The 26,282-nt window shown below is 44.9% G+C and overlaps 2 protein-coding genes across 2 annotated transcripts; both read left to right on the forward strand.

The window, feature by feature from the left end:
- The first annotated feature begins 4,777 nt into the window (after positions 1-4,777).
- Positions 4,778-6,667, forward strand: LOC123412048 (GDSL esterase/lipase At5g45910-like). Its single transcript, XM_045105004.1, has 4 exons — positions 4,778-5,193; positions 5,343-5,552; positions 5,716-6,138; positions 6,218-6,667. Exons 1-4 carry the CDS (start codon positions 4,812-4,814, stop codon positions 6,430-6,432), a joined length of 1,230 nt encoding a protein of 409 aa, XP_044960939.1. The 5' UTR covers positions 4,778-4,811; the 3' UTR covers positions 6,433-6,667.
- A 7,914-nt stretch (positions 6,668-14,581) lies between these two features.
- Positions 14,582-16,345, forward strand: LOC123410638 (GDSL esterase/lipase At5g45910-like). The gene has a single exon (XM_045103582.1). The coding sequence runs from the start codon at positions 14,897-14,899 to the stop codon at positions 16,031-16,033; it is 1,137 nt and encodes a 378-aa protein (XP_044959517.1). The 5' UTR covers positions 14,582-14,896; the 3' UTR covers positions 16,034-16,345.
- The last annotated feature ends 9,937 nt before the right edge of the window (positions 16,346-26,282 follow it).

Genomic DNA, 26,282 nt, shown 5'->3' on the forward strand with positions numbered 1-26,282 from the left:
GCAAAATGGACGTATCAGCTGACATATTGTTTATCGGAAGTAATATAGAATTTCTGTAAAGCATAAAGGTTGTTTGAAAGGGGGTTTTCAAAGGAAGACCTGGATATAGCTACTTGAACATTGAGCATCAAGATCTTTGGAGATAGATCAAAATGCTAAACAGAACTTTCAAATGAAATGCATGCCTTGACAAGTTTCTGAAGGAGTTCAAAACAGATCAGCAAAGAAGGAGTTCTTGGCTGTGTTGTAAGGTGTGAATATGAGTAAGACTCGAAAGCCCGACGACGACAGAATAAAGAGAAAGGACGAAGATCGTCCCCTATGCCTTAGCCATGGACTCTACAGTATGCCATGTTGTGTACCGCACATGATGTGTGCCTTGCCACAAGTCTGTTAAGAGGTACAGAGAGTGATCCATGATTGAATCAGTGATCATCAGTCAAAGTTATCCTTAGTAACTAGTGGACTAAGGAATTTTTCTCGATTATGAAGGTGGTTAAAGAGTTCATCGTAAAGGGTTACGTTGATGCAAGCATTGACACTAATCTGAATAACTATGAGTGGTAAAACGGATTCGTATAGTAGAGTAGATATTTGGAGTGTTTTCGAATAGCACGTAGTAGCAGCATCTATTAGATGACATAAAGATTTGTGAAGCACACACGGATCTGAAAGTTTCAGAACCGTTGACTAAAACCTCTCTCACGAGCAAGACGAGATGAGACCCCAGAACTATATGGGTGTTGGATTCGTTGAAATCACATGGTGATGTGAACTCGATTATTGACTCTAGTGCAAGTGGGAGACTGTTGGAAATATGCCCTAGAGGCAATAATAAATTAGTTATTATTATATTTCCTTGTTCACAATAATCGTTTATTATCCATGCTATAATTGTATTGGTTGGAAACACAAATACATGTGTGGATACATAGACAACAGAGTGTCCCTAGTGAGCCTCTAGTTGACTAGTTTGTTGATCAAAGATGGTCAAAGGTTTCCTGACCATAGGCAAGTGTTGTCACTTGATAACGGGATCACATCATTAGGAGAATCATGTGATGGACAAGACCCAAACTATGAACGTAGCAAATTGATCGTGTCATTTTATTGCTATTGTTTTCTGCGTGTGAAGTATTTGTTCCTATGACCATGAGATCATATAACTCACTAGCACCGGAGGAATACCTTGTGTGCATCAAACGTCGCAACATAACTGGGTGACTATAAAGGTGCTCTACAGGTATCTCCGAAGGTGTCCGTTGAGTTAGTATGGATCAAGACTGGGATTTGTCACTCTGTGTGACAGAGAGGTATCTCGGGCCCCACTCGGTAATACAACATCACGCACAAGCCTTGCAAGCAATGTGACTAAGTGTAAGTCACGGGATCTTGTATTACGAAACGAGTAAAGAGACTTGCCGGTAACGAGATTGAAATAGGTATGCGGATACCGACGATCAAATCTCGAGCAAGTAACATACCGAAGGACAAAGGAAATGACATACGGGATTATATGAATCCTTGACACTGAGGTTCAACCGATAAGATCTTCAGAGAATATGTAGGATCCAATATGGGCATCCAGGTCCCGCTATTGGATATTGACCGAGGAGTGTCTCGGGTCATGTCTACATAGTTCTAGAACCCGCAGGGTCTGCACACTTAAGGTTCGGTAACGTTTTGGTATAGTTGAGTTATAGGTGTTGGTAACCGAAAGTTGTTCGGAGTCCGAGATGAGATCCAAGACGTCATGAGGAGCTCCGGAATGGTCCGGAGGTAAAGATTGATATATAGGAAGTCCTGTTTTGGTCACCGGAAAAGTTTCAGGCTCAGCGGTAGTGTACTGGGAGTGCCGGGGACCATCGGGAGGGGTGTCACGCCCCAAGGGGTCTCATGGGCTATGGGAAGAGATAAACCAGCCCTTGGTGGGCTGGAATAAGTTCCCACTAAGGCCCATAAGGTTTGATAAGGGAAAAACACAAGGTGGAAAGAGTTTCCAAGTGGGAAGGTGAAATCCTACTCCAAGTAGGATTGGAGTAGGACTCCTCCACCTCCAATTTCGGCCAAACCTTGAGGGTTTGAGGCTGCCTCCTCCCCTCCCTCCCTCCTATATATACTAGAGGTATTGAGGGTTTTCGAGACACAACTTTGCCATGTGCTGCTCGACCCTATACCACGCAGTTTTTCCTCTAGATCGTATTTCTGCGGAGCTTAGGCGAAGCTCTGCCGGAGTAGATCATCACCACCACCGGCGTGTCGCCACGCTGCCGAAGAACTCTTCTGCCTCTCCGCCCCCTCTAGCTGGATCAAGAAGGTGAAGATCGTCATCGAGCTGTATGTGTTCTGAACGCGGAGGTGCCGTTCGTTCGGCACTAGATCGGGAAGGATCGTGATGAAGTTCGTGGGACGGATCGTGATGAGATAGTACGACTACGGCAATCTGAATCACGGAACGTTCCACTACATCAACCGCGTTTCTTAACGCTTCCTGCTGTGCGATCTACAAGGATACGTAGATCCAAATCTCCTCTCGTAGATGGACATCACCATGATAGGTCTTCGTGTGCGTAGGAAATTTTTTGTTTCTCATGCTACGTTCTCCAACAGTAGGACCTGGGAAAATAAACCAGTGATGAACTGAGTAGAGTAACTTTACTAACCCACTCTGTTGGAGATGCAATACTCTCAGATACTATATGTTGGGATGACTATTGTCTTAATGTGTTCTAAAGCTTATATGTAAGCAAGATTTTGTCCTACAGAGCGATCTTTGGAGGAACATACCTATATGAGGTTGACTGCTAGTCACAATCTAAAAGATTGGGGTGATCTCTAGTAAGCTCATGAATAGGCCAAGAGTGTGACTAATATGCTCCACCTGAGGGGTCAGCCTTCGACAGCCTAGTACTAGTAAGACATGTGGTGAAACTTCTTTACGCCAAACTGATAATTTAAGGCATAGTTCGTTGATCAGTTGTGAAGGAGTGTAGCTACGTGTTCTAGGTGAAGCTCAACCTTAACAGGTCTTTACTGAAATATTGGTATATCAAAATAATAATTGGAAGAGAGGATAAAATGAACTCTTAAGATCTGATGGGGGAGTGTTGAAATGTGAGATGGGCCTAGAGCCCATATGACAATTCAGGAAAACCTCTAAGGGTCCATGTTGATGGCATGACAAGTAATGATGGGAAGTTTAGCCCTACTGGAGAAGGAGTTGGACCTCCTTATAAGAGTTTCTCTTTCACATGCTATTGAAGCCTTATAAGAGAAGAGACCCCCGTGCACTCCTCATCCACCTAGCTCCTCCGTCCGCCTCGGTATACCTCGTCACGACGCGTCGCGGGATGCGAGATTGAGACGAGCTCATACCTACGGGCTTATTTTTGTCGGTCAGGAACGGAGAATATGTAACGGACACACCACGATATGAGACATCAGATCATGGGCTGTTTTTGACTCGGGTGTGGGTTCAACCCACGTATCTCCACCCGGACACGCATATATATGTGAGGTCTCGGCTAACCCTAGCCGCCACGAGATCATATCATATGTGTTCCATGCGCACCTCGTGTCGTTCCTTTTGCTGCTACTGCTGTCGACGAATCCGTCCCGTTCACCGCGTACAAGGTTGATGAAAGAGCAGGCCTCTGAAACCCCGCCTCTCTAGATCCTGTACGGGAGAGGAGCGATTAGGTTTTTGGAGAGCGACTACACGACTGTTCGCTTCCGTTCGACTACATCTGTGTCGTCTTCGTCATCACCATGGCTTCATCAACCGACACCGACCGTCTCGCCGCCGAGAAGCTCGAAGCCGACTGGAAGATGGTCGAAGAGGTTGTTGCCGCCACTATTGCAGCTACGGCCAATTGGCCTATTAGAGGGTATGACTCGCTTATCTCGTCCCTACTTATTGTTGTGTTAGGCATACTGATGATCTGCATAGATATTTCTGCTATATGTTTAGTACGCGATAATATGAACAAATGTCAGTATGTGTGTAACACTGTTCAAGTCATGCTCATGGTATATTCTTGAATTAATTTAACAAAAATATTGCGTATTTACTCAACATTTCCCATGACACAGTCAAATAAATCAAAACCAGTGGACATGGTTATGTAAAAAAAAGAATGGACATGATATTTCAAATCTTGTGTTTTTTTGTTTTTGAAGAACGCTAAGAACCAAAGGTAATAATCTAGGTGGGCATATTTGGAGAACGGTGGCGGTGCCAGTAGGTAATTATCTCCAAGTTTCCAAAGGTAATGGGTCATTAGTAATTCATAATCCAATTTTAGTTGGGATAGAGTAGATTATGAGTTTTTAATAATCTAATCATCTAGTTTTTATAAATTGTAATATAATCTGTTCTGTTTGAAGACATAATAAATTATAAAAACCAGATTATATAATTTAAGTAATTTCAAAAAGGACCTAAAAAGCTCCGTGTTATGGCCAGTCTCCCGACTCCTTTTTTTGAAAGACAGTCACCCGACTCTCGACAGTCGACACCGATGAACCCTAGGCTACCTACTCTGGACGCCACGGCATGGAAAGGCACGTAGCCTAGTGACCGGATAAAAGCATGGGAAGATAAAGATTTGATGTACTGACATGATTGAACATTGGAACACGAGGACGGAAGGGAACCAGAGACGAAAGTGTTGAGAAGAAAGGAAAATAATAAGAGTTCATGTTCATCCATGCACAACAACCCAGCACTACTAGTTTATTGAGTACGTACTCCTAGTTAGTTAAGCCCGGTGAAGTGAAGGTTGATTGAGGATTTGAGGCGAGGCGGGCTAATGGCGCAACAGCTACGTGCCACCGGCTCCGTCTATATAAGCCTCCAAGCTCCCGCAGGTTTCCTTCATCCACCCAACCTTCCATCCGTGGAGCGATCACTACTCCCACTCCCGGTGCTCCGAGCTAGCCAGCCAGCGACAATGGCGTCGTCCCCGCTGCTCGTGGCGCTTGCGATGGTGGCCTCGTCATGCTTCCTGGCCGTGTCCGGCCAGAAGTTCAACGCCATCTACAGCTTCGGCGACTCCATGTCCGACACCGGCAACCTCTGCGTCAACGGCCCCCCCGCCGGCCTCACCCTCACCCAGCCCCCCTACGGCGAGACCTTCTTCGGCCGCGCCACCTGCCGCTGCTCCGACGGCCGCCTCGTCGTCGACTTCCTCGGTACGTGCGCCCGCCGGCGGTTTTGATTCGAACCCGCCATTTTCATTTCCCTCCAAAGCAAGAAGACCAGAGCATCTTACTCTGGTTCGAGTCGAGGAGGACGAGTGAGCTGACATGCATGCTCTGTTTTGCCATATGCCGATGTGCAGCTGAGAAGTTCGGGCTGCCGCTGCTGAAGCCGTCGAAGCAGGGCGGCGCCGACTTCAAGAAGGGCGCCAACATGGCCATCATCGGCGCCACCACCATGGGCTCCAGCTTCTTCCAGTCGCTCGGCGTCGGCGACAAGATCTGGAACAACGGGCCCCTCGACACCCAGATCCAGTGGTTCCAGAACCTCCTCCCCTCCGTCTGCGGCTCATGTACGTAACAAACAAACGCCGCCATTAACCCCCCCCCCCCCCCCCCCTCCTACCTCATCTCCTCCACCGCCATCGCCATTAAGGCCGCCTGGTCCAGGCCAAGGCCCCATGCATGATCACGCGCGCCATTCACTAACTCCACGTACGTACCTTGTTGGTGCAGCGTGCAAGACGTACCTGTCCAAGTCCCTGTTCGTGCTGGGCGAGCTGGGCGGGAACGACTACAACGCGCAGCTGTTCGGCGGGTACACGCCGGAGCAGGCGGCCGGGCAGAGCCCCACGATCGTGGACGCCATCGGCGCCGGGGCCGAGAAGCTGATCGGGCTGGGCGCCATGTACATCGTCATCCCCGGGGTGCTCCCCGTGGGCTGCTTCCCCATCTACCTCACGCTGTACCAGACCTCCAACGCCGGCGACTACGACCAGTACGGGTGCCTGAAGCGGTTCAACGCGCTGTCGTCCCGCCACAACTCGCTGCTCCAGAGCAAGGTGACTAGCCTGCAGAGCAAGTACCCCTACGCCAAGATCATGTACGCCGACTTCTACTCCCACGTCTTCGACATGGTCAAGAGCCCCGCCAGCTACGGTACGTCCATCCCGCCTCCTGCTCCGTCGTCTTCTCCGGCGGCTCCGGCGAGCTGATCATGCTTTCTTTGCTTGTGCAGGGTTCAGCACGAACCTGAGGGCGTGCTGCGGCGCGGGCGGGGGCAAGTACAACTACCAGAACGGCGCGCGGTGCGGCATGTCGGGCGCGTCGGCGTGCGGCAACCCGTCGTCGTCGCTGAGCTGGGACGGCATCCACCTGACGGAGGCGGCGTACAAGAAGATCGCCGACGGCTGGGTCAACGGGCCGTACTGCCACCCGGCCATCCTGTCCTAGTCCTAGTCCTAGTCCTAGAGCGAGCTCCGGCGTCGGGTTGTTCCTCGGTTTCCTTCCTCGAAGCTGGGGAGGGGAGGGGAGGATCACCATTATTTTTATTTACTAGCAGAAGAAAAGAACGAAGAAGAAGAAGAAGATGGTGGTGATGTGTTGCAAGAATAAGCATCGGTTTGAATTTGATAGATTCTCGTGTAATTTGCGGTTTGGGTTAGGAATGCGATGGGGCGGTTATTTATGTGTCATTGTTCTTCCTTCCTGTTTTTTGATCCGACCGACTGGCAGATCATCTTGTTTCCCCCGAAATGAACGCTGCATGACGAGGTATTGAGATGTCCTACTCCTGGGTCATGATCCCAAAGGCCAGTACTAGTTTGCGCTGTGGCAGTACTCGGTACTGAGTACTGAGTACTGAGTAGTACCACGAACGAGACCAAGCTTCAAAATTTGCTTTTCCCCTGCATCATTGATCAACCTGCTATGCTTCCAAGCTCTCTTTCTTGAGAGAGGCGCTTTGGCTCCCGAGCTCATCTACATCCGTTCGACGAAAAAAATTTAAAACAAATATAAAATATATTTAAAAAATTCTTTAAAAAAATCGATGGTAGATAATTTGGTGCGTGAGGTCTATTTCAAATTTGAACTCATTTGGGTATCTGAGGCATTTTCAGAAAAAAAAAAAGACAAATCAAGGTCTGTAAAAAAGGTCTACTGTTCACGAACTTTTCTGACCCAGTTTGTCTTTTTTGCCAAGAACTTCTCACATGTCCAAATAAGATGAAATTCGAAACGAACCTCACGCATGGAATTGTCTACCATACAAAAAAATTGATTTTTTTTAATTTCCTAGTATTTATTTTTCATTTTGTTCTCACCGGGAGCAGATGAGCCTGGGAGCAGAAGCGAATTATCGCTCTTTCTCTTCCTGTTTCGTACACCACTTTTCTAGATTTCTCCTACACCACATAAACTTATTTTTTTCAAGTTCCATTCTCATGATCCAGAGGCGCATATTTACCGCCCAGCCCAGTACTGTGGACTGGGCTTAAATATCCCACAAATGGAAATAGTTTTCGGCATATCCCATTTGGCGCCGCTGGCGCCAGTTAACAGAAAATCCTATTCGCCGCTCTGTGCGTCGCCTTGTTGGAGCTTCACACACGCACATCCAGTGATACTTCGGAAATGGGCCGGTCCATTCCAACCCCTCCAGTTTTGGGAACCTGCTAGACGTTTCCAGCCGGTTTCACCCGTTTTTTGGAAACTTCTAGAAGGTTCACTGAATCAGTTTTTTCCATTTTTTGTTTTCTTTTTTCTTTTTTTTTCTATTTCTTTTTTCTATTTCTTTTTTTCTTTTCTTTTCTGTTTCAGAAAATGTTGTAGATTTTTCAGAAAAATTCTGGATTTAAAAAAATCTTCTTCAAATTGGGAAAATACTTTTGCATTTTCAAAAAATAATCTGGATTTCAAAAAAATGTTCTAAAATTTGAAGAAACATTTTCCTATTTAGAAAAATGTTCTGTATTTTCGAAAATGTCCTCCATTAAAAACAAACTCCGTATTTTCACATAATGTTCTTGAAATTCCAATATTTTTCACCAAATTCGCAGATACAAAAATTGTTCCCATTTTCAATTTGTTTTTCCGGAATATCAAAATATGTTCATGTTTTCAAAAAATGCCCTCATTTTCAAAAAACCCGTCAGAGTTAGAAAATTTGATTCACGAACTAGAAATATGTTTCTGTTCTTCGAAAATTTGTTCATAATTCAAAAAATGTTCATACTTTTATAATTGTGTTCACCATTTTGAAATTTATATGTGTGTTCAAAAATTTGTGCACAACTTTAAAAATGAACGCAGTTCCAAAATGTCTTCACAGATTTGAAAAATGTGCACATTTTTAAAAATGTTCCCATATTCAAAATTTTGTTTCGAAATTTCAAAAATGCTCTCGTTGCAAAAAATGCTCTTATTTTCAAAAAAAAACAATCAAAATTTTAATTTCTTTAACGCAATAGGAATATGTTCATGTTCTTTAAAAATTGCTCGCGCTTCCAAATTTGTTTAGGATTTTTCAAAATTGTTCTCATTTTCATAATTTTGTTCTTAAGATTCAAAAAATGCTTGTGCTTTAAAAAATTGTTTGCGTTTCCCAATTTGTTCAATGTTTTTCAAATTTTCTTCATTTCAAAATTTTGTTTTCAAGATTAAAAAAATGTTAGGGCTTTAGAAAATTGTTCAGGATTTTTAAGATTCTTTCACGTTTTCAAAACTTTTCCCCAAATTAAAAAAAAGTTTGTGCTTTCAAAATTGTTCGGGGTTTTTCGAAATTGTTCTACTTTTCAAAATTTTGTTTTCAAGATTCAAAAAATGTTTGCGCTTCCAAATTTGTTCAAGATTTTTCAAAATGTTCTCAGGTTCAAAATTTGTTCAGAAAAGGAAAAAAGGAAAGAAAAAACGAACCAATAAACGAAATAAATAGAAAACAAAAAAAGTAACAGAAGAAAAGGACATGGAGCTCGGCCGGCCCAGTCAGGGCGCTCCTGTGCGGCGCAGGGCTCACTGCCGCAATGAGCGGCGGGAGCAACTAGTTAGCGAGCGCTCCTTCGAGGGCCTTCCAGCGATCGCTTCCGCGCGCCGCCCCTTGGTGTATTCTCAGACGTCGCCACGTGTTGAGTTCTGAGAGTTTCCTTTTTATTTTGCTTTTTTTTCGCACGTGTTTTCGTCTTTTTAGAGTTGGTTTTTCGAGGTTTTTTCGCACAACGGTGCCTCTCTAATAGAGGAAAAGGCGTTTTTTGCTCTCTTTTCCCCCGCGAGAGGCACGGGTTTGCTTTCTGCGTGAGGCATGGTCTTCCTATCGCGAGAGGCACAGCCATGCCTCTCGAAAAGGAAAAAATCGTGTTTCCTGCTCTCTCTCTCTCTCTTTTTTTGCTAGAGGTACGGTTTTTCTCCCGTGAGAGACACGGTTTTGCTATCACAAGAGGCACGGCCGTGCCTCTCGGAAAGTAAAAAAAACACATTTTCTCTCTCTCTCTTTTTTCCGCAAAAGGCACGGTGCTATCGCGAGAGGCACGGCCGTGTCTCCCGGAAAGGAAAAAAAATGTGTGTTTCTTCTCTCTTTTTTCCATGAGAGACACAGTTTTGCTACCGAGAGAGACGTGCCTCTCAGAAAGGAAAAAACATGTTTTTTGCTCTCTCTTTTTTCAGCGAGGGGCACGATTTTATTTCCGCGAGAGGCACGATCATGCATCTCGAAAAGGAAAAAAACGCCGGTTTTTCTTCTTTTTTTTATGATTTTTTTGTCAAAACCTGTTAACATAGGGTCTAGTTTTGAAAACCTCGACGCGAGAAACCCAACGGTGAAAGCAGTTCAAGATTTAAACGCACGGTTTAAAAGATGGAACGTTTTGAAAATACGGATCTACGAAAAAAGGAAAAACACCTAGGTTCGGACAAGTGTTACGGATGTAGTACACCACTTGTCGCAATCTGGGAAGGTGGGAGTAATCGTTGAAAGACGTACTTCCTAGCTAGTGATTTCGGGATTTCGACGACAGGTACGAGCTCCCCAGTTAACGTGCAATTTTGATAACTAGCGCATGTGGCGTTTAGCGTTCCTAAATGGTCCAACCCATTTAGATGTCGGTTGAAAATTCTATGAACTTCTTTTGTATTTCCACGAATATTAAAAAGATTGATGAACTTCTTTTATAATTTTTAAAATCGATGAACCTCTTCTACAAAATTAAAATTTTATGAACTTTCTTGAATATTGATGAGCCATTTTAAAATTTTATGAACATTTTTTGAAAATGGATGATTTTTCATCAAAATTTATGGACTTTTGAGGATTTATAAACTTTTTTCAGTGCAATGAACTTTTTTATAATACATGTTTTTTCAATTTGCATGATTTGTTTTCAAATTGAATGAACTTTTTACAAATTTAATGAACATTTTCCAAATTGGATAAACTTTTTTTCAATTATATTTAACTTTTTTTCAAATCAATGGACTTTTTTTCAAAATTTAAGAACTTTTATAATGATACAAACTGTTTTCCAATGGATTAACCTTTTTCTTTAAAATTTGTAAACCATTTTTCACTTCATATTTTTATTTTCCTAAAAATAGAAAATCTAGGCCTTCTTTATACCGGATCAACAGAACAAAGACAGATAAAAAAAATCGACAGTCTCTAGTGGGCGGGCCATGTGAGCGATGCTTACAGCGCCGGATCGTCAACAGGTGCCTGCAGCGCGGTATAGAGGCTTCCATAATTTTAGCATTCGTGGCCTCACATTTTTTTGAGCATGTCAGGGATTGTATTGGTTGTGGGCTACTACGTTTAATGATAGACAAATCTTCAAATTTCCAAACATTTGTTAACTTTGTGGTTTTTTTCATCTATATTTCTGAAAATCTGATAACTTCTTTTTAAATCCAAGAACATTTTCTAAATTCATAAATATTTTATGAATTCACAAACATTTCAGGATTTTGTGAGATATTTTTAAATTCATTAATATTTTTAACATTTGTGAATACTTTGTAAATCACCAACATTTTCTAAACGCATGAATATTTCTTAAGTTTGGGAACATGTTTTACTTTCATTATCATTTATTTCAAATACACGGATATTTTTATTTTTTGAAAATACATGAATATTTCAAAATTCACCAAAGTATATACATTTAAAATAAATCTCTTTATTTTTTGGTTTTTATCTATCTTTGTTTTTTGCCTTCATTTCTTCAGCTTGGTTGTCCTTCGACGCGTTGCACACTGAATAATGCATGTCGGATCTGTAGTTTCTTGCATAGCCGATGGAAGGGGTGAATTGGTTTTTTTCCGTCATGCGTTTGTGAGGGGGTGCCGCCTACTTTCTGGTCCTAAGCCAAGCGGTCGGGTCGCCACTTTATCCATCATCCTGTCTAGCGTCGTTGGGCGGTGGCTTTACGAGAATTGCATCTTAGTTTTTTGATTGGTTGTATTTATTTTGTGAAGTTCAGTTTTACTAAGTAGCATGATAAGATTATGAATCGTCATAAAGAATATAAATTGTTGTGTCGATTACAGAATCTGGTGACATACATATAAAGATAAACGGATGAACACATTAAAGCGAACATTAGACTAAAAGGTTGTACACTTTAAAAAAGTGAAAATAACCAGATTTTCTAACTTGGTAACTGCCTGCGCATATTATCTTCTTATGGTTGCTCCCTTACTCTTATCCACTTCGTTCAAGATGGCGAACACCAGTAAGTATCATAGATGCCAATAAATTGAATGCTATCTATCGTTCAGTTCCCTTTCATAATGCACCTTCAACAACACAATGTGCATGTGAATGCCATCGGGCTAGCATACCATATGCACATTTGATTTATTCGGCAGAAGAAGATAGAATTACTTAGTGTAGTAAGAACGGAGAGCTAATGGCTTTGAATGTACAGAAGATAATGCAAAAATAATCCAATAACCACAACTAAAGCTGATATGTCAAGTATTTCTCATATTTTCAGCATTCACTTTGATATGGCCATGAGGTAACGTAATAACAATTAGTACAACATTATATGGTCCCTTAGACCATGCATAGTAAAGCTACCAAGCATCGATGATAAACTCTTTGTACAAAATAGGACACTATGTTCAGTACATGAGATCATGAACCTTCCTTTCACTTGAATTTCTGCATTCAGAATATGAGATCATAAGACTTTCATGCATTTCAGCAATAACGTATGACCATAATTAATATCTTGGTTTATCAATCCACCTAGAAAAAGCCTCCAGATTCGTTCTCACTGGTTTCCCCAATGTGCCTTATCTCCATGCACATCTACATCCAACCAGTCGACCCTGTTATATTTGTTTTGCTTACGAAATCTTTGCGTGGATGGCTCTGGAGTCGGCAACAAAATCAAAATCACTAATTGAAAAATATCCTTTTGAAAGATTACTTTCAGCTTTTCAGGTTATGACAAATGGCGCGATTCATGTGCATCACAAATTGAGAGTTTTCCTATTTTTCATAGTACCGTTTATTCAAAGTATTCTATTTTTTAAATCAAACATCCAAATTTCAAACCGTTGTTATCGTCGGATATTCTACACTAGATCCCATGTTGATAGGTTTTGGTGGAAAAAATCATGAAAAAATGAACAAAAAACCAGACAAAAACGAATCGAGAGCGTGCTTCTTTTTTTAAAAGGCACAGGCACATCCGTGCCTCACGCGGAAGAAAACCCGGGCTAGGTAAAAAAATAAAATGATTGTTTTCCGTTTCTGAGATGTATTGTCGTGCCTCTTAAGAAATCAAATTGGTGCCTCTTATAAAAGCGAACATGTGCCTCTAGCGAGTGAAAAAATGTTTTTTTTTCATTTCCAAGCGGCATGGTCATGTCTCTTGTGAAAGCAAGTTTGAGCCTCTTGCAGAAGGAAAAAACGAAAACACATTTTTTTCGTTTCCGAGATACACTGTCGTGCCTCTCGTGAGAGCAAATCCTTACCTCTCGTGGAAGGAAAAAAATGTCATTTTTTCTTTCTGAGCAAGCAAATCCGTGTTTCTTATAGAAGAAAAAAGCGTATTTTTATTTCTCCGTTTTCAAGAGGCATAACCGTACCTCTTGCGAAAGCGAACTCGTGCCTCTCAAGAAAGCAAATTCTTTCCTCTCGTGGAAGGAAAAGAAAAAGAAAAAGAAAAATAAAACGCGTAGTTTTTCCTTTCCGAGCAAGCAAATCTATGTCTCTAATAGAAGGAAAAAAACGTATTTTTATTTATCCGTTTTCAAGAGGCACGGCTGTGCCTCTTGCGAAAGCGAAGTCGTGACTCTCGAGGAAGCATTTTTGTGCCTCTCATGAAAGAAAAAGAAACACATTTTCTTGTGCATTTGTTTTTCAATTTATTGGTCCAAAGTTAAGGAAGACGGGCTGAAAAAAACCCATCTAAAGAACCCAAATGCGCATAAAAATATTAAATTAAATTAAACGTTCAAAACACGACATGTGACGACAGCTTTGAGGGCGCCAAATGGCTCGCTTTCAGCCTATCCCAGAAGACCTTTGGAGAGGCTCCGGAACGACGTTTAAGTTGGGTATTTTCTATTTGGCGCTGCACACACCAGTTAACGTGCATCTTGTTAACTGGTGCATGCAGCGTTATTTAATCGTCAGGTGACAAACTGTTTTCTCAAAATTCTGAGAACATTTTTCAATATTAATGAAACTTTTTGAATTTTCAATGAACATTGTTTTAAAATCAATAAACTTTTGTCTGAAAATCGATGAACCTTTGAATTCTATGAACTTTTAAAAAAATTTGTGAACATCTTTGTGAAAATGGATGAGTTTTTGAGAATTGCTGAATTTTTTTAAGATTTGTGAACATTTGTTTTTCATTTCAATGAACTGTAAAAAAATGCATGAACTACTTTTGAATTTCCCTGATATTTTATCAAATTTAATGAAGTTTCAACAAATTTAACGAACTTTTTACAAAATGGATATGAAGATTTTTTTCAAATTTATATTTTGTTTTCAAATTAATGAACCTTTTTTAAAGATATGAACTTTTTTGAAATGGATGAACCTTTTTATTTAAATCCATAAACATTTTTTATTTTTTATTTCTATTTTCATAACAAATAGAAAATATGGGCAATTCTTTCAAACTATATCGACAGAAAAAAAAACTGAGCAGTTTGCGAGGGTGTTAGTAGCCGGCCCAGGCCTGCGATGCTGCAGGCGCTGGATCATTCATGGACGCCTGCAGCGCCGCCTAGGTGCTCCTTGAAGTTGCTCTGCTCTTCATTGTAATTTTTCTTTTTGCTGGATGTAGGTGTACTGTAGTAAACCGTTTTCATTTTTTCCTTATCTCTTTTACCCGTTGCTTTGCTGGTGGCCTCGATCTTGTACTCGTGGCTGGTTGATGACTTTGTTAATTCAAAGTCGGGCTTTTTCTTGAGCCTTTTTCGTTTCAAAAAGAAAACCTCCCGGTTCTTGGCTACGTTCCCAAATGGCCTTCATCTGCACATCCATGCAACAAGCCGGGCTGTGTTTTATCTTCTTTCGGCTACAACAAAATATTCGCGTTCTTGGCCTACGTGTCAGCACCCACACGCGGCGAACGCCCGCGCGCTTGTCACGGTCACGGCGGCGTGGGCGCGCCATTGAATATCGCCGACGAAACGACGACGAACTTACGGTTGATCAGTACGTGATCGGAGAAGCTGCTAGGTTGCATGAACGCACGCATGCATGCATGCGTCCAAACCCCAGCAATTAACGACGAGATGTGCGCTAGCTAGCTAGCTCATCGGCGAGGTGGTTGTTCGATAGAGATCGTCGGCGCGTGCAAAGTGTCGCAGCGCGCGCGTACGTGGACAGGCTATCGTCGACGATATACACACCTTCGTCTTCGTGTACACCGTAGTTGCCACGCCTGGGACGGCCATGGCTCGGCGAATCAATGGCGTCACTGCCGCCGCCTCCGCCAGCCTCCTCCTCGCCTTCCTCATGCCGGCTGCCGCGGACGGCGACGGCGGCGGGACAACGCGGTACAACGCCATGTTCAACTTCGGTGACTCGCTGTCGGACACGGGCAACCTCTGCGTGAACAAGTCGGCGGCGGCGGAGCTCCTGCTCACCTTCGCCAACCCGCCCTACGGCATGACCTACTTCGGCCGCCCCACCTGCCGCTGCTCCGACGGCCGGCTCGTCGTCGATTTCCTCGCGCAGTCGCTGGGCCTCCCTTTCCTTCCCCCGTCCAAGCTCCCCGGCGCCGACTTCCGGAAGGGCGCCAACATGGCCATCATCGGCGGCACGGCGCTCGACTTCGAGTTCCTCAAGTCCATCGGCCTCGGCTACCCGATCTGGAACAACGGCGCCATCAACGTGCAGCTCCGGTGGTTCCGCGACCTGCTCCCGCGCGTCTGCGGCGGGCCGCAGACCTGCAGGCCCTACCTCGCCAGGTCCCTCTTCCTCCTCGGCTCCATCGGCGGCAACGACTACAACGCCATGCTCTTCTTCGGCTTCAACGTCAGCCGGGCCAAGAGCTACGCCCCCAACGTGGTCGACAACATCGCCGCCGCCGTCGAGAGGCTGATCGAGCTGGGCGCGGCGGACATCGTGGTGCCGGGCACGCTCCCCATCGGGTGCATCGCCGTCTACCTCGCCATCCTCCCGAGCGGCGACAAGTCCGACTACGACGAGCGCGGCTGCCTCAAGCCGCTCAACGGCCTCGCCATGTACCACAACTCGCTGCTCCAGGACAGGCTCAACGGCGTCCGCGCCAGGCATGGCTCGGCGGTGAGGATCATGTACGCGGACTACTACGCCCACGCCGTCGACATGCTCCGTGACCCGGCGCGCTTCGGCTTCACCACGGTGATCACGGCGTGCTGCGGCGCGGGCGGCGGCCCGTACAACTACGAGTTCGACGCGCGGTGCGGGATGAAGGGCGCGACCGCGTGTGCCGACCCGTGGAGGCATGAGTCATGGGACGGCGTGCATCCGACGGAGGCGGTGAACAAGCTCGTCGCCGACGGGTGGCTCAGGGGACCATACTGTCACCCTCCCATCCTGCAGTAACGGATCACCGATCGACGACATGATTTAGCTTCTTATTAGCTAGCTACTCATGCACGAGCACAAACACAGTACGGGTGTGTAGCAGCAGTACGAGGATGCGGGGAAACGTGGTGTTTTAGAGCATCTCCATCAGTCGGGTAAGCGTGGTTCGTAAAAAAAGCCTTTACGGTGTCGAAATAGTCGGTTTTTGCTCGTAGCTGAGCGTTGACTCCAACAGACACCTTAAAATATAATGCGCAAGCCGCTTGAGCAGGCGCTTTAAAAAAAGACGCTCGCGCCCAACATAAACAACATATAACACTTCAAGCAAAATCAAAAAGATCAAACACATTAAAAATAATCAATAATAAATTGTTCAATTTTATTACAACTTAGACAAATAGTTTATCCTTCAATAAAACATCAAACATACAAATAATTAACCCCCTTTCCCCTAATTTCAGGGAGATGGGGCCTTTTCTTTCCTTAATCTTAATCAAATGATGCCACCTCTGCAGGTCCGTGTTGAGGTCCGTGAGCACTGTAAAAATCCTTCCATAAGTGTGGTATTGCACTCTTATGTTTAGCTGAACCTCGAAGATCACTATAAATGGTTTTGCTGGCAATTTCATTAATCGTTCTTTGCTTTTCAACTCTAATCTGAAGGGGAAAAGGGCATGAGAAAGGAGATGTGATCATCCTCAAGAAAACAGAGGACGGTACTACTCCTGCTTCCGCAAGCTGCTCTATTTTTTTGGCTTGTCCGTGCAACTGAGAAGTTCGGGCAGCCCCTGCTGAACTCCACGTACGACGAAGCGTAGAACCCTTTGTCTCGGACCCTAATGTATTTATATTACAATATCTTAGAGTACAAGTTAAGATCTTCTCAAAAGGTTACACGAGATAAAGGAGAAGAAGGAAGAGATAGAAACAAGTTAAACAACCTTCCTTATCCTATACAACTCCTATACAACTCGTCTAACACTCCCCCTCAATCTAAACTCTATTTAGCAAGGTTGAGATTGTACTTAAAATCATCTAGCCTTCTCATTGTGAGAGGTTTGGTGAACCCATCAGCAAGTTGATCACCTGTTGGGATAAACCTTATATCAAGTAATTTGCATGTCACTCTTTCTGTGACAAAGTGAAAATCAACCTCAATATGTTTTGTCCTTTCATGAAAAACATGATTAGCTGAAAGATAGGTTGCGCCAAGATTGTCACACCATAATCTGGCAGCCTGAGGAACCTTGATTCCAAGTTCATGTAACAATGTCTGAATCCACATTACCTCAGCTGTTGCATTTGCTAAAGCCTTATACTCAGCCTCAGTACTAGACCATGAGACTGTTGTCTGCTTTCTTGCACTCCATGACACAAGATTTGTTCCCAGAAATACAGCAAAACCACCTGTTGATCTTCTGTCAATAGCACACCCTGCCCAATCTGCATTAGAGTAGGCTGACACAAGCATAGATGGAGACTTCACAATTTGAAGACCAAGTCCTTCTGTAAACTTAAGATACCTCAAAATTCTTTTTACTGTTGTCCAATGAGAAGTAGTAGGAGCATGCAAGTATTGACATACTTTGTTGACAGAATATGAAATATCAGGTTGTGTGAGAGTCAAATACTGCAATGCACCTACAATACTTCTATAGTTTGTTGCATCATCTGACCCAAGTGCTTCTTCACTTTCAACAGTGAGTTTTTCTGAAGTAGAGATAGGTGTACTAACTGGTTTATATTTTTCCATACCTATTCTTTTGAGAATATCAGTAGTATATCTTTCTTGTGTAAGAAGTATACCATCTTTTACCTTCTTTACCTCAATTCCAAGAAAGTAGTGAAGATCTCCTAGATCTTTAAGAGCAAACTCTAGTTTCAAATCCTTAAGCAAACAAGTTGTAGCATGTGGACTTGAGCTGGCAACAATTATATCATGAACATAAACAAGAACAAATATAGTAACATTGTTCTTACTGTAGAAGAATAATGAGGTATCTGCCTTTGATGGTGTGAACCCAAGTTTTTGTAACTGTGTACTTAACCTTGAGTACCAGGCTCTTGGGGCCTGTTTTAACCCATACAAAGCCTTATCCAACTTGCAGACATAATGTGGTGTGTTCTTGTTTTCATATCCCGGTGGTTGCCGCATGAACACTTTTTCCTCAAGAACACCATGAAGAAACGCATTCTGGACGTGTAGCTGTCGTAGGCTCCAACCTCTGAAAATAGCAATAGACAGTACAAGTCGAATAGTGGCTGATTTAATAACAGGACTAAAAGTATCCTCATAATCAATACCAAACCTTTGTTTAAACCCTTTTGCAACCAGTCTAGCTTTGTATCTGTCTATACTACCATCAGCTCTTTTTTTTATTTTATATACCCATTTGCAGTCAATCACATTTGTATCCCTCTTTGGTGCAACTAGCCGCCAAGTTTTATTTTGAACGAGTGCATCATACTCAGCATCCATAGCTTTCTTCCAATCCTTGTGAGCAAGGGCATCATGCAAAGTTATTGATTCACTAGTACTTGTGAGAAAGGCACGTTTAAGTGTGTCATACCTGATTGTACCATCTGTATATTTCTTCTCCTTGACAACACCTGACCGAGACCGTGTATGACGAGGAGGAGGAGGAGCTGGCGTTGCTGCAGGTCTACCCACAGAGGAATCGTCCGCAGAAGATCCAGTCGATCTGGTTGGGCTTTCCCCCTCGCCAACAGTGTCGGGAGCCGTGGTACTGGCCGACCCACTGTTAGCCGAGCCAATGGGCTCCGCGCCTGGGATCCCGTAGAAGGAGGCGCTTGCGCTGGTGGGCTCCGCACCTGGAGCGCTGTCGGCCACGCGGTCGCCTCGGGCGAGGCTGTCGGCTAGCGCGGGAGGATCCTCCTGGGGTCCCGTGTCGGGCAGACTGCACCGAGTATCAGCCTCGGATCGCGCGCCTGCAGGGTCTACAGCAGCTGGCGGATCAACCTGGGGTTCCGCGCGGGTCTTGGCTGCATTTGTGCACATGAAATAATGCCCTGTAGCTGCACATTCAACACCAGATTCAAAGGTTTCCATGGAATTTTTCACATGATTAGTCCTAATTAATTCACCCCCATGATTAGAAGATGATACAGGCTCAGAAAGAAGGGAGATTTTGGCACGCAAAAGAGCTCCCGCATTAGGATGGAGTTTAGCAAAAGGAAACATGGTTTCATCAAAAATAACATCACGGGAAATATAAATACGACCGGATGAGATTTCTATACACTTGTAGCCTTTATAGAGATTACTATAGCCAAGAAACACACATTGTGTGGACCGAAACTCGAGTTTATGATGATTATAGGGACGCAGAGTTGGGTAACATGCACACCCAAAGATTTTGAGGGAACCATAGTCTGGTTTTTTGATGAAACAAACGTTCCAAGGGAGTAGTGTTGCCAATGACTCGACTAGGCAAGCGATTTATAAGGTAAGTGGTCGTGATAAAAGCCTCATCCCAATACTTGAGTGACATGGATGCATGAGCTAGGAGAGATAGGCCAACTTCTATAATATGGCGGTGTTTTCGTTCGGCCGAGCCATTTTGTTGATGAGCATGGGGACAAGAGACATGATGAACAATGCCAATGCTACGAAAGAAGGAGTTAAGTTTCTCATACTCTCCTCCCCAGTCACTTTGGACTGTAAGGATCTTTTTGTCAAATTGTCTCTCAACAAGTTTTTGGAACTCTTGAAAAACAGAAAAGACTTCAGACTTGAACCTAAGCAAATAGATCCATGTGAATTTGCTATAATCATCGATAAAACTGACATAATATTTCTTTCTACCAAAAGAATCTCTTGCATGACCCCATACATCAGTGAAAATAAGCTCTAAAGGAGCATGAGACACACTGTTTGACAAAGGATAGGGAAGTTGGTGACTCTTGGCACATTGACAAGCTTCACAAACAGACTCTGTATCAAAACTACTTGACAACGCAAGGTTGCCTTTATTGACTACTTGCTTGACTATATTTGAAGAAGGATGCCCTAATCTCTGGTGCCATCTGGCTAGTGACGGCTTAATGGCAGAGTGAACTTGGCGACGACGCTTTCGATCAAAGACTCTTGATGTGATGGGGTATAGTCCTCCAATGCATCTACCGTGGTGGATGAGCTCCCTCGTTGCCCGATCCTTGATGAAAAAATAGGTAGGATGAGTTTCAAAGAAAATATTGTTGTCTGATGTCAAATGGGAGATGGAAGCTAGATTCTTATCAGCTTGTGGAACATGGAGAACATCTTTAAGGACAAGATCACGTTTAAGGCTAGGGGAATCAATAGAGGATTGACCAATGTGAATAATATCCATACCTTCACCACTTGCGGTGTGAATCTGATCATTGTCTTGGTACCTCTCTCGGAGGGCAAGCTTCTCTAGCTCGTTCGTGACATGATCTGTAGCACCAGAGTCGGCGTACCAAACTGTCTCACCATCAGCTCCACCGTGTTCCCGGGTGGCTGTAGCAACATGTCGTGTGTCGGGCATAAAGTCCTCATCATACCGGTGCCAGCAGTCAATGACTTCGTGGCCCGGCTTCTTGCAAAGCTGGCATCTTGGTCGACGATTGTTGTTGTAGCCGCCGCTGTTGTAGCCACCGCCGCCGCGGTCACCACCACCACCAGGGCGAGCCTGACCCTGGTTTCCAGCGCGTCCGCCGCTGCTGTTTCCGCGTCCGCGCCCTTGTTGTCCACGCCCACGTCCGCGGGAGGCGGCGTTGACAGAGGATTGATGCAGATTGGTTCCCTGCAGCATGCTGAGACGGGCGTCGAAGCTCTGAAGTTGGCTGTAGAGCTCTTGATCCGTAACCGGTTCAACCCGCGCGGCCAAGGCCGAGATCACGGGGTTGTAGTCGATGCCGAGGCCGGCTATGACGTGGGAGATGATCTCAGCATCCCCGAGCGGTGCACCGGCGCAGGCAACTTCATCTGTAAGGGTTTTAATCTTCCCAAGGTATTCTGCCATGGTTAGGTTACCTTTTTGCAGATTGGTGAGCGCCATTCTTGTGTTGATCTTTTGAGCTTGTGTTTGTGCAGCAAACATGGCATGGATGGAAGCCCATACCTCGGCCGGCGTCCGGAGTATCGCCACTTGCGCGAGAACCTCTCGAGAGAGAGATCCCATGAGGTATCCTTGTACCTGTTGTTGCGGCGCGTACCAGATTGATCTGGCGTAGTTGAAGACCTGCTCTTCCTTCCCATCCTTGGTGATGGCAATGGTGGCAGGGGCGCCGGGCTTGCGGCGTCGAGGAAGTGTTCCATCTGTGCTCCCTTGATCTGGGGTAGCACGACGGCTTTCCAGAGGAGGAAGTTCGTCCTGGTGAGCTTCTCCGATGGAGGTGGACCGAGAGAGGGCGAGGTGTTGGAGGAGGATGTGGGCGCGGCGGGTGCAATCGGGGTAGATGCAGCGGTGGAAAGCGTGGGGCCTAACATCGTCGCCTCTCTTCACGATCGATGGAGCTAGTTCTCTTCTCGGTAGCTAGGCGTCGAGAGGAAGGGCTCTGATGACCATATGACGAAGCGTAGAACACTTTGTCTCGGACCACAATGTATTTATATCACAATATCTTGGAGTACAAGTTAAGATCTTCTCAAGAGGTTACACGAGATAAAGGAGAAGGAAGAGATGGAAACAAGTTAAACAACCTTCCTTATCCTATACAACTCCTATACAACTCGTCTAACAACGTGCTCCTTCTCACGACACCTCCTTCGGGTTCGGGTTCTTCGCCGTCGGGCGCACGTAGTTGCCGGTGTGGGTGAGGGAGTATGCGCGAGTAGAAGCTGAATATGCGCGAGTAGCAGCTGAGCGCCCAAGGCTCAGGACCAAGAGAGCATGCCACACGGTGAGCGCCAGCGAGTGAGCCGGCAGTGTGGCCGAAGAAGGAGAGTGGGAAATGAGAAGAGCACGAGCTAATTAGCTTAGCTTAGCTTGGCCAAGTGGGTAGGGCAGCCGGGGTTTCTTGTTGAGCGCTTGCGGAGAGCTCGGGAAGCCATTATGAAGGCGTACTTTCCATACCATAATGTTATCATGTTGCAGTTTAAATTTTAAACTGCTAAAACGTCATAATGTTATGGTATGGAGGGAGTACGTTACACGAAGGTCGGCCCCATGTAATTTCTTGACCTTTTACTCCATCCGTTTTTAAATAATATAAGTTTTCTATAGATTTTATTATAAATTACGTACAGGGCCGGTTCTGAGATTTCAGGGGCCCGGGGCAAAACTATAATTTGGACCCTTAGGGGCCTTTTAGTATAAATGTCTAACTAATAACCATAATATATAGATATAATTTTATTAAAGAAAACAATTGAGTACGTTCAAAATTAGTGTGCGTATCACATAATGTATTACATATTACCGTAAAACAATTCTCATAACATTCTAAGATGCAAAATCACTAATGATAGTATCAATATGAATTTCATCAAGCATTTTTCTAGAGTAATGGTTGTAAATATGTCAGGGAAGTATCATCCAAAGGATATTTAGTGTTTTCTTCTTCCCTTTTAGCCCCCACTTTTTCACTAATATGTCCCTTGCTTTGTTATCAAGACTACCCGAGCTGCTTGGATCATAAATATCCACATTAATAACCGGTTCCTCATCGACACTAGCAAATTCTGTCGTAGATGAATTAAATATGGGCGCATGATCACTCACATTTGTGTCATCCATGTAGATGTCAACATCATCTTCAGTAGGAGTATGACCGTCATCTTCCCGATTGGCATTAGTTTGGTCATCCGCGGGAACTATCGCCAATTCCTCTGGATTTCTTGATGAATTGCTCGTGTTGCTCATATAATATTTAATAAGGGATCCACTCAATGCCTTTTTCTCCTCATCTGCCTCATTCTTTTTTTTCTTTTATGACTTCCAGATGGATACTTTCTAGCCGATGACCTTGCTGAAATTGAAAAGAACAATTAGATTTTAAATTAGCACACAGCTAATTAGAATATTAGATTAATTATAGATCTTCATATAATATAAGGATAAAATCTGGTACCTCCTCTCTGTAATCTAGTCTAGCTATGTGGTCTCAACAATTTAATCACCCAGCCAGCAATTTCCTATTCACCTGTTGATTTGGAGAATCGGGATTAGAATAAAAAACAGGAAGAAGAACGTGAGATTGAGAACATGAGGGCAGCCGGAGCCGGCAGCCGGACATGAGGTGAGAACGGCGGACAAACGTGAGGTGAGAACGTGAACGCAGCGATGCACAGTACCTGTTGCAGTCGGCGTTCGTCACGAAGCCACGCACTCAGAGGCAGAGCGCAGCTAAACAGAGTAGAAGGTGGCGTTAGTCGAGACGAACAGCGGTATGCGGTCAACGGAAGAAACACAATCCAAATAAAAAGGAAACCGGGAATCCCACGATTACTTTCCTGTACACGTCCTGTGCATGTGCTCGTACGTGACGCAAAATAGGCTAGACATGCTAGACCGGCAGGCCCACATGGCCACATCTCTCTTTTGGTTTCGTAGGCTGAGATGTCGATGAGTTTGGTTACAATATTCTGTCGCTCGATAAAATCACCTCTACTGCAGCCTACGTACACATACCCAGGAGGGGGCCCTTGACTTTTGGAGGCCCGGGTCGGCCGCCCCGTTCGCCCCCCTCCAGGGCCGGGCCTGATTACGTAAGAAGGAAAATAAATTAAAATATATGTATATGCATCCGTATGTAGTTTATAATAAAATTTTTAAAAAACATATATCTAAAAAGAATTATATTTAGGAACGGGACAACTACCGTACCCATCGTGTGATATATGGGCGTGCAGGGGATGGATGAATGCCATGTTGCCGTCCAAGGATTGCAAGGACCCATGGACACGATCAAGACAACACTGCCATGAATGGATACTGGCATAAATACATACAGGCTGCCTGTGAAACGCCAAACTAAGAGCATCTTTAGAACAGCCCTCAAACCATCAAACCCTTAAAAATAAACTTTTTTACAGTTTTCATAAGAAAAACGGTGTAGACTAAAACCCTTAAACCCTTAAATCCGTAAAAAAATTTAGAGGTACAATCCTCAAACCCCTTCCCAGCCTGTAGAAGTGAGGGTTGGGAGGGAAAATTGTCCCCAACCAGCACTCCACTTCCCACCTCGCGCGGGAGGCAGTTGGTTCCCCCGCGCGCGAGGAAGTCGCCTCGGCCGCCGCCGCCCCGCCTCCCCCCGCGGTCCGGCCGCCGCCCCGCGCTCCCTCCGCGCCCCGGCCGCCGCCCTCCTTGCCCCGCCGCCCACCGCATCTCGGCCGCCGCCCCGCCGCCCCACCGCGCTCCGGCCGCCGCCCCGCCGCCCATCCGCGCCCCGCCGCCCACCGCGCCCCGGCCGCCGCCCCCCGGCCCACCGCACCCCGGCCGCCGCCCCGCTGCCCCTCCGCTCCCCGGCCGCGTCCCCGCCCCGCCCAGGACGCCGCCCGCCCGCGCCCCGCCTCGGCCGGCCGTCCCCGCCCCGCCACGGTGAGTTTTTTTTCCGGTGTTGGCGCATGATGTATCCTCAATATCGTGAGATTGAGGATGGAACCACTCATGGTCGGCTCCGGGATGATCTAGTAGAACACCACTGACATTTGGATGGGCGGCGCATTGACGCATGATGTATCTTTGTTTTACTTATCTATGTCCTATTTGATTCGAACAATTGTTGTAATTTGCTCAAACATTGTTGTAATGATTTGAATGATTATTGTTTTATTTGATGTTGTAATAATAACTAGAATGATTATTGTTTTATGTCAAATGTGATTGAATTTGTGATATGTCATATGATGAAACGTGTGATATATGAAATGACAGTTTGAAGGGTTGGGGTTGGGGCAAAGACTAGAACCGTCTTTGCCCCTGTTTTTCAATTCATAAAAGTATCAAAAATGGCTAATTCTCAACCCTTAAAACTGATTTTAGATTTAAGAATTTGAAGGTTCTACTAAAGATGCTCTAACCGAGCATTAATACATACACGCAAGCCTGTAAAACGCCAAACTAACAGAGCATAAATACATACTCGCAAGCCTATGAAACGCCAAACTAACTGAGCATTAATACATACACGCAAGCCTGTGAAACGCCAAACTAACTGAGCATAAATACATACTCGCAAGCCTGTGAAACGCCAAACTAACCGAGCATTAATACATACACGCAAGCCTATGAAACGCCAAACTAACTGAGCATAAATACATACTCGCAAGCCTGTGAAACGCCAAACTAACCGAGCAATTAAGACAGTGTTCTCATAAGAAAGAATCAATACTCAGCATGGGATGACGCTTGCTCGCATTCAACATTCCGACACTCTTTGGAAAAAGTTAGCCAATGTCAACATTTAACCTGAAGTTCATGATTCTATCATCTGGAAGCTCACTAATAACGGGATCTACGCCGCGTCGTCGACTTACAAGACCCAGTTTGCTCGACATTTCCGTTCACCGTTGCAGGATACGGTTTGGAAGGTTTGATCACCCCTTAAATGCAATTTTTTTACATGGTTGGTGGCTCCAAATAGAATTTGGACAGCGGATAGACTTTAGCATAGAAGATGACCCAATTGTCATCAATACCCTCTTTGTAGCCAACTGCAGGAATCGATGGTCCACCTTCTGTTCAAGTGCCGGTTCTCAACTCGCTTCTGGAAGGAGGTGTTTTCATGGTTGTATCTTCAAGTTGACACGACGGATCTTCAAGCTACCTGTCCAAGTCCCTGCTGCCTGTTCGTGCTCTCCTGGGCAGGAACGACGGCCTTAATACGTATATGGCCTTACGGCTTTTTCTCAGAAAAAAGACAAGTTTATTCCCTGGCACCAACGCAACCAACACTGGAAGGCCATCCTCATTGCAACCTTGAGCTAAGTGACCTAGTGCTCAAGCGTGGATTCTCACACAACATATAAGTCGTTGGGGTTGTGTGCTAGAAAGGGTTTAGGGTAGTACTATTTGAGCGTAGTATACATCTTACACTTAGGCCCTGAGTGGATCTTCGTTTCGCAGCGATATATACCGTTGCCTTGTAAGAACATCTCCAAGGGGCGTCAAAAAACGCACGCGCGGTAAACTAAACTTTTAGCACGCGCGAGACGAAATCACGCGCTCCAACGGACGCGGAAAAATAGCGTGCAGTAAACTATTGTGCACGCGCGGGAGAAAGCGGACGACCGCGCGCTAGATTTGGCGCACCGCTTTCAACGCGCCTATAAAATGCGGCG

This window comes from Hordeum vulgare, chromosome 7H (assembly GCF_904849725.1).
Source record: "Hordeum vulgare subsp. vulgare chromosome 7H, MorexV3_pseudomolecules_assembly, whole genome shotgun sequence".
Taxonomy (NCBI): Eukaryota; Viridiplantae; Streptophyta; class Magnoliopsida; order Poales; family Poaceae; genus Hordeum; species Hordeum vulgare.

Excerpts from the sequence above, each read along its gene's own strand:
- LOC123412048 (XM_045105004.1), top strand. The coding sequence starts at position 4,812 with ATGGCGCAACAGCTACGTGCCACCGGCTCCGTCTATATAAGCCTCCAA. Across the intron at positions 5,194-5,342 it reads CCTCGTCGTCGACTTCCTCG|CTGAGAAGTTCGGGCTGCCG; the intron begins GTACGTGCGCCC and ends GCCGATGTGCAG. Across the intron at positions 6,139-6,217 it reads CAAGAGCCCCGCCAGCTACG|GGTTCAGCACGAACCTGAGG; the intron begins GTACGTCCATCC and ends TTGCTTGTGCAG.
- LOC123410638 (XM_045103582.1), top strand. The coding sequence starts at position 14,897 with ATGGCTCGGCGAATCAATGGCGTCACTGCCGCCGCCTCCGCCAGCCTC.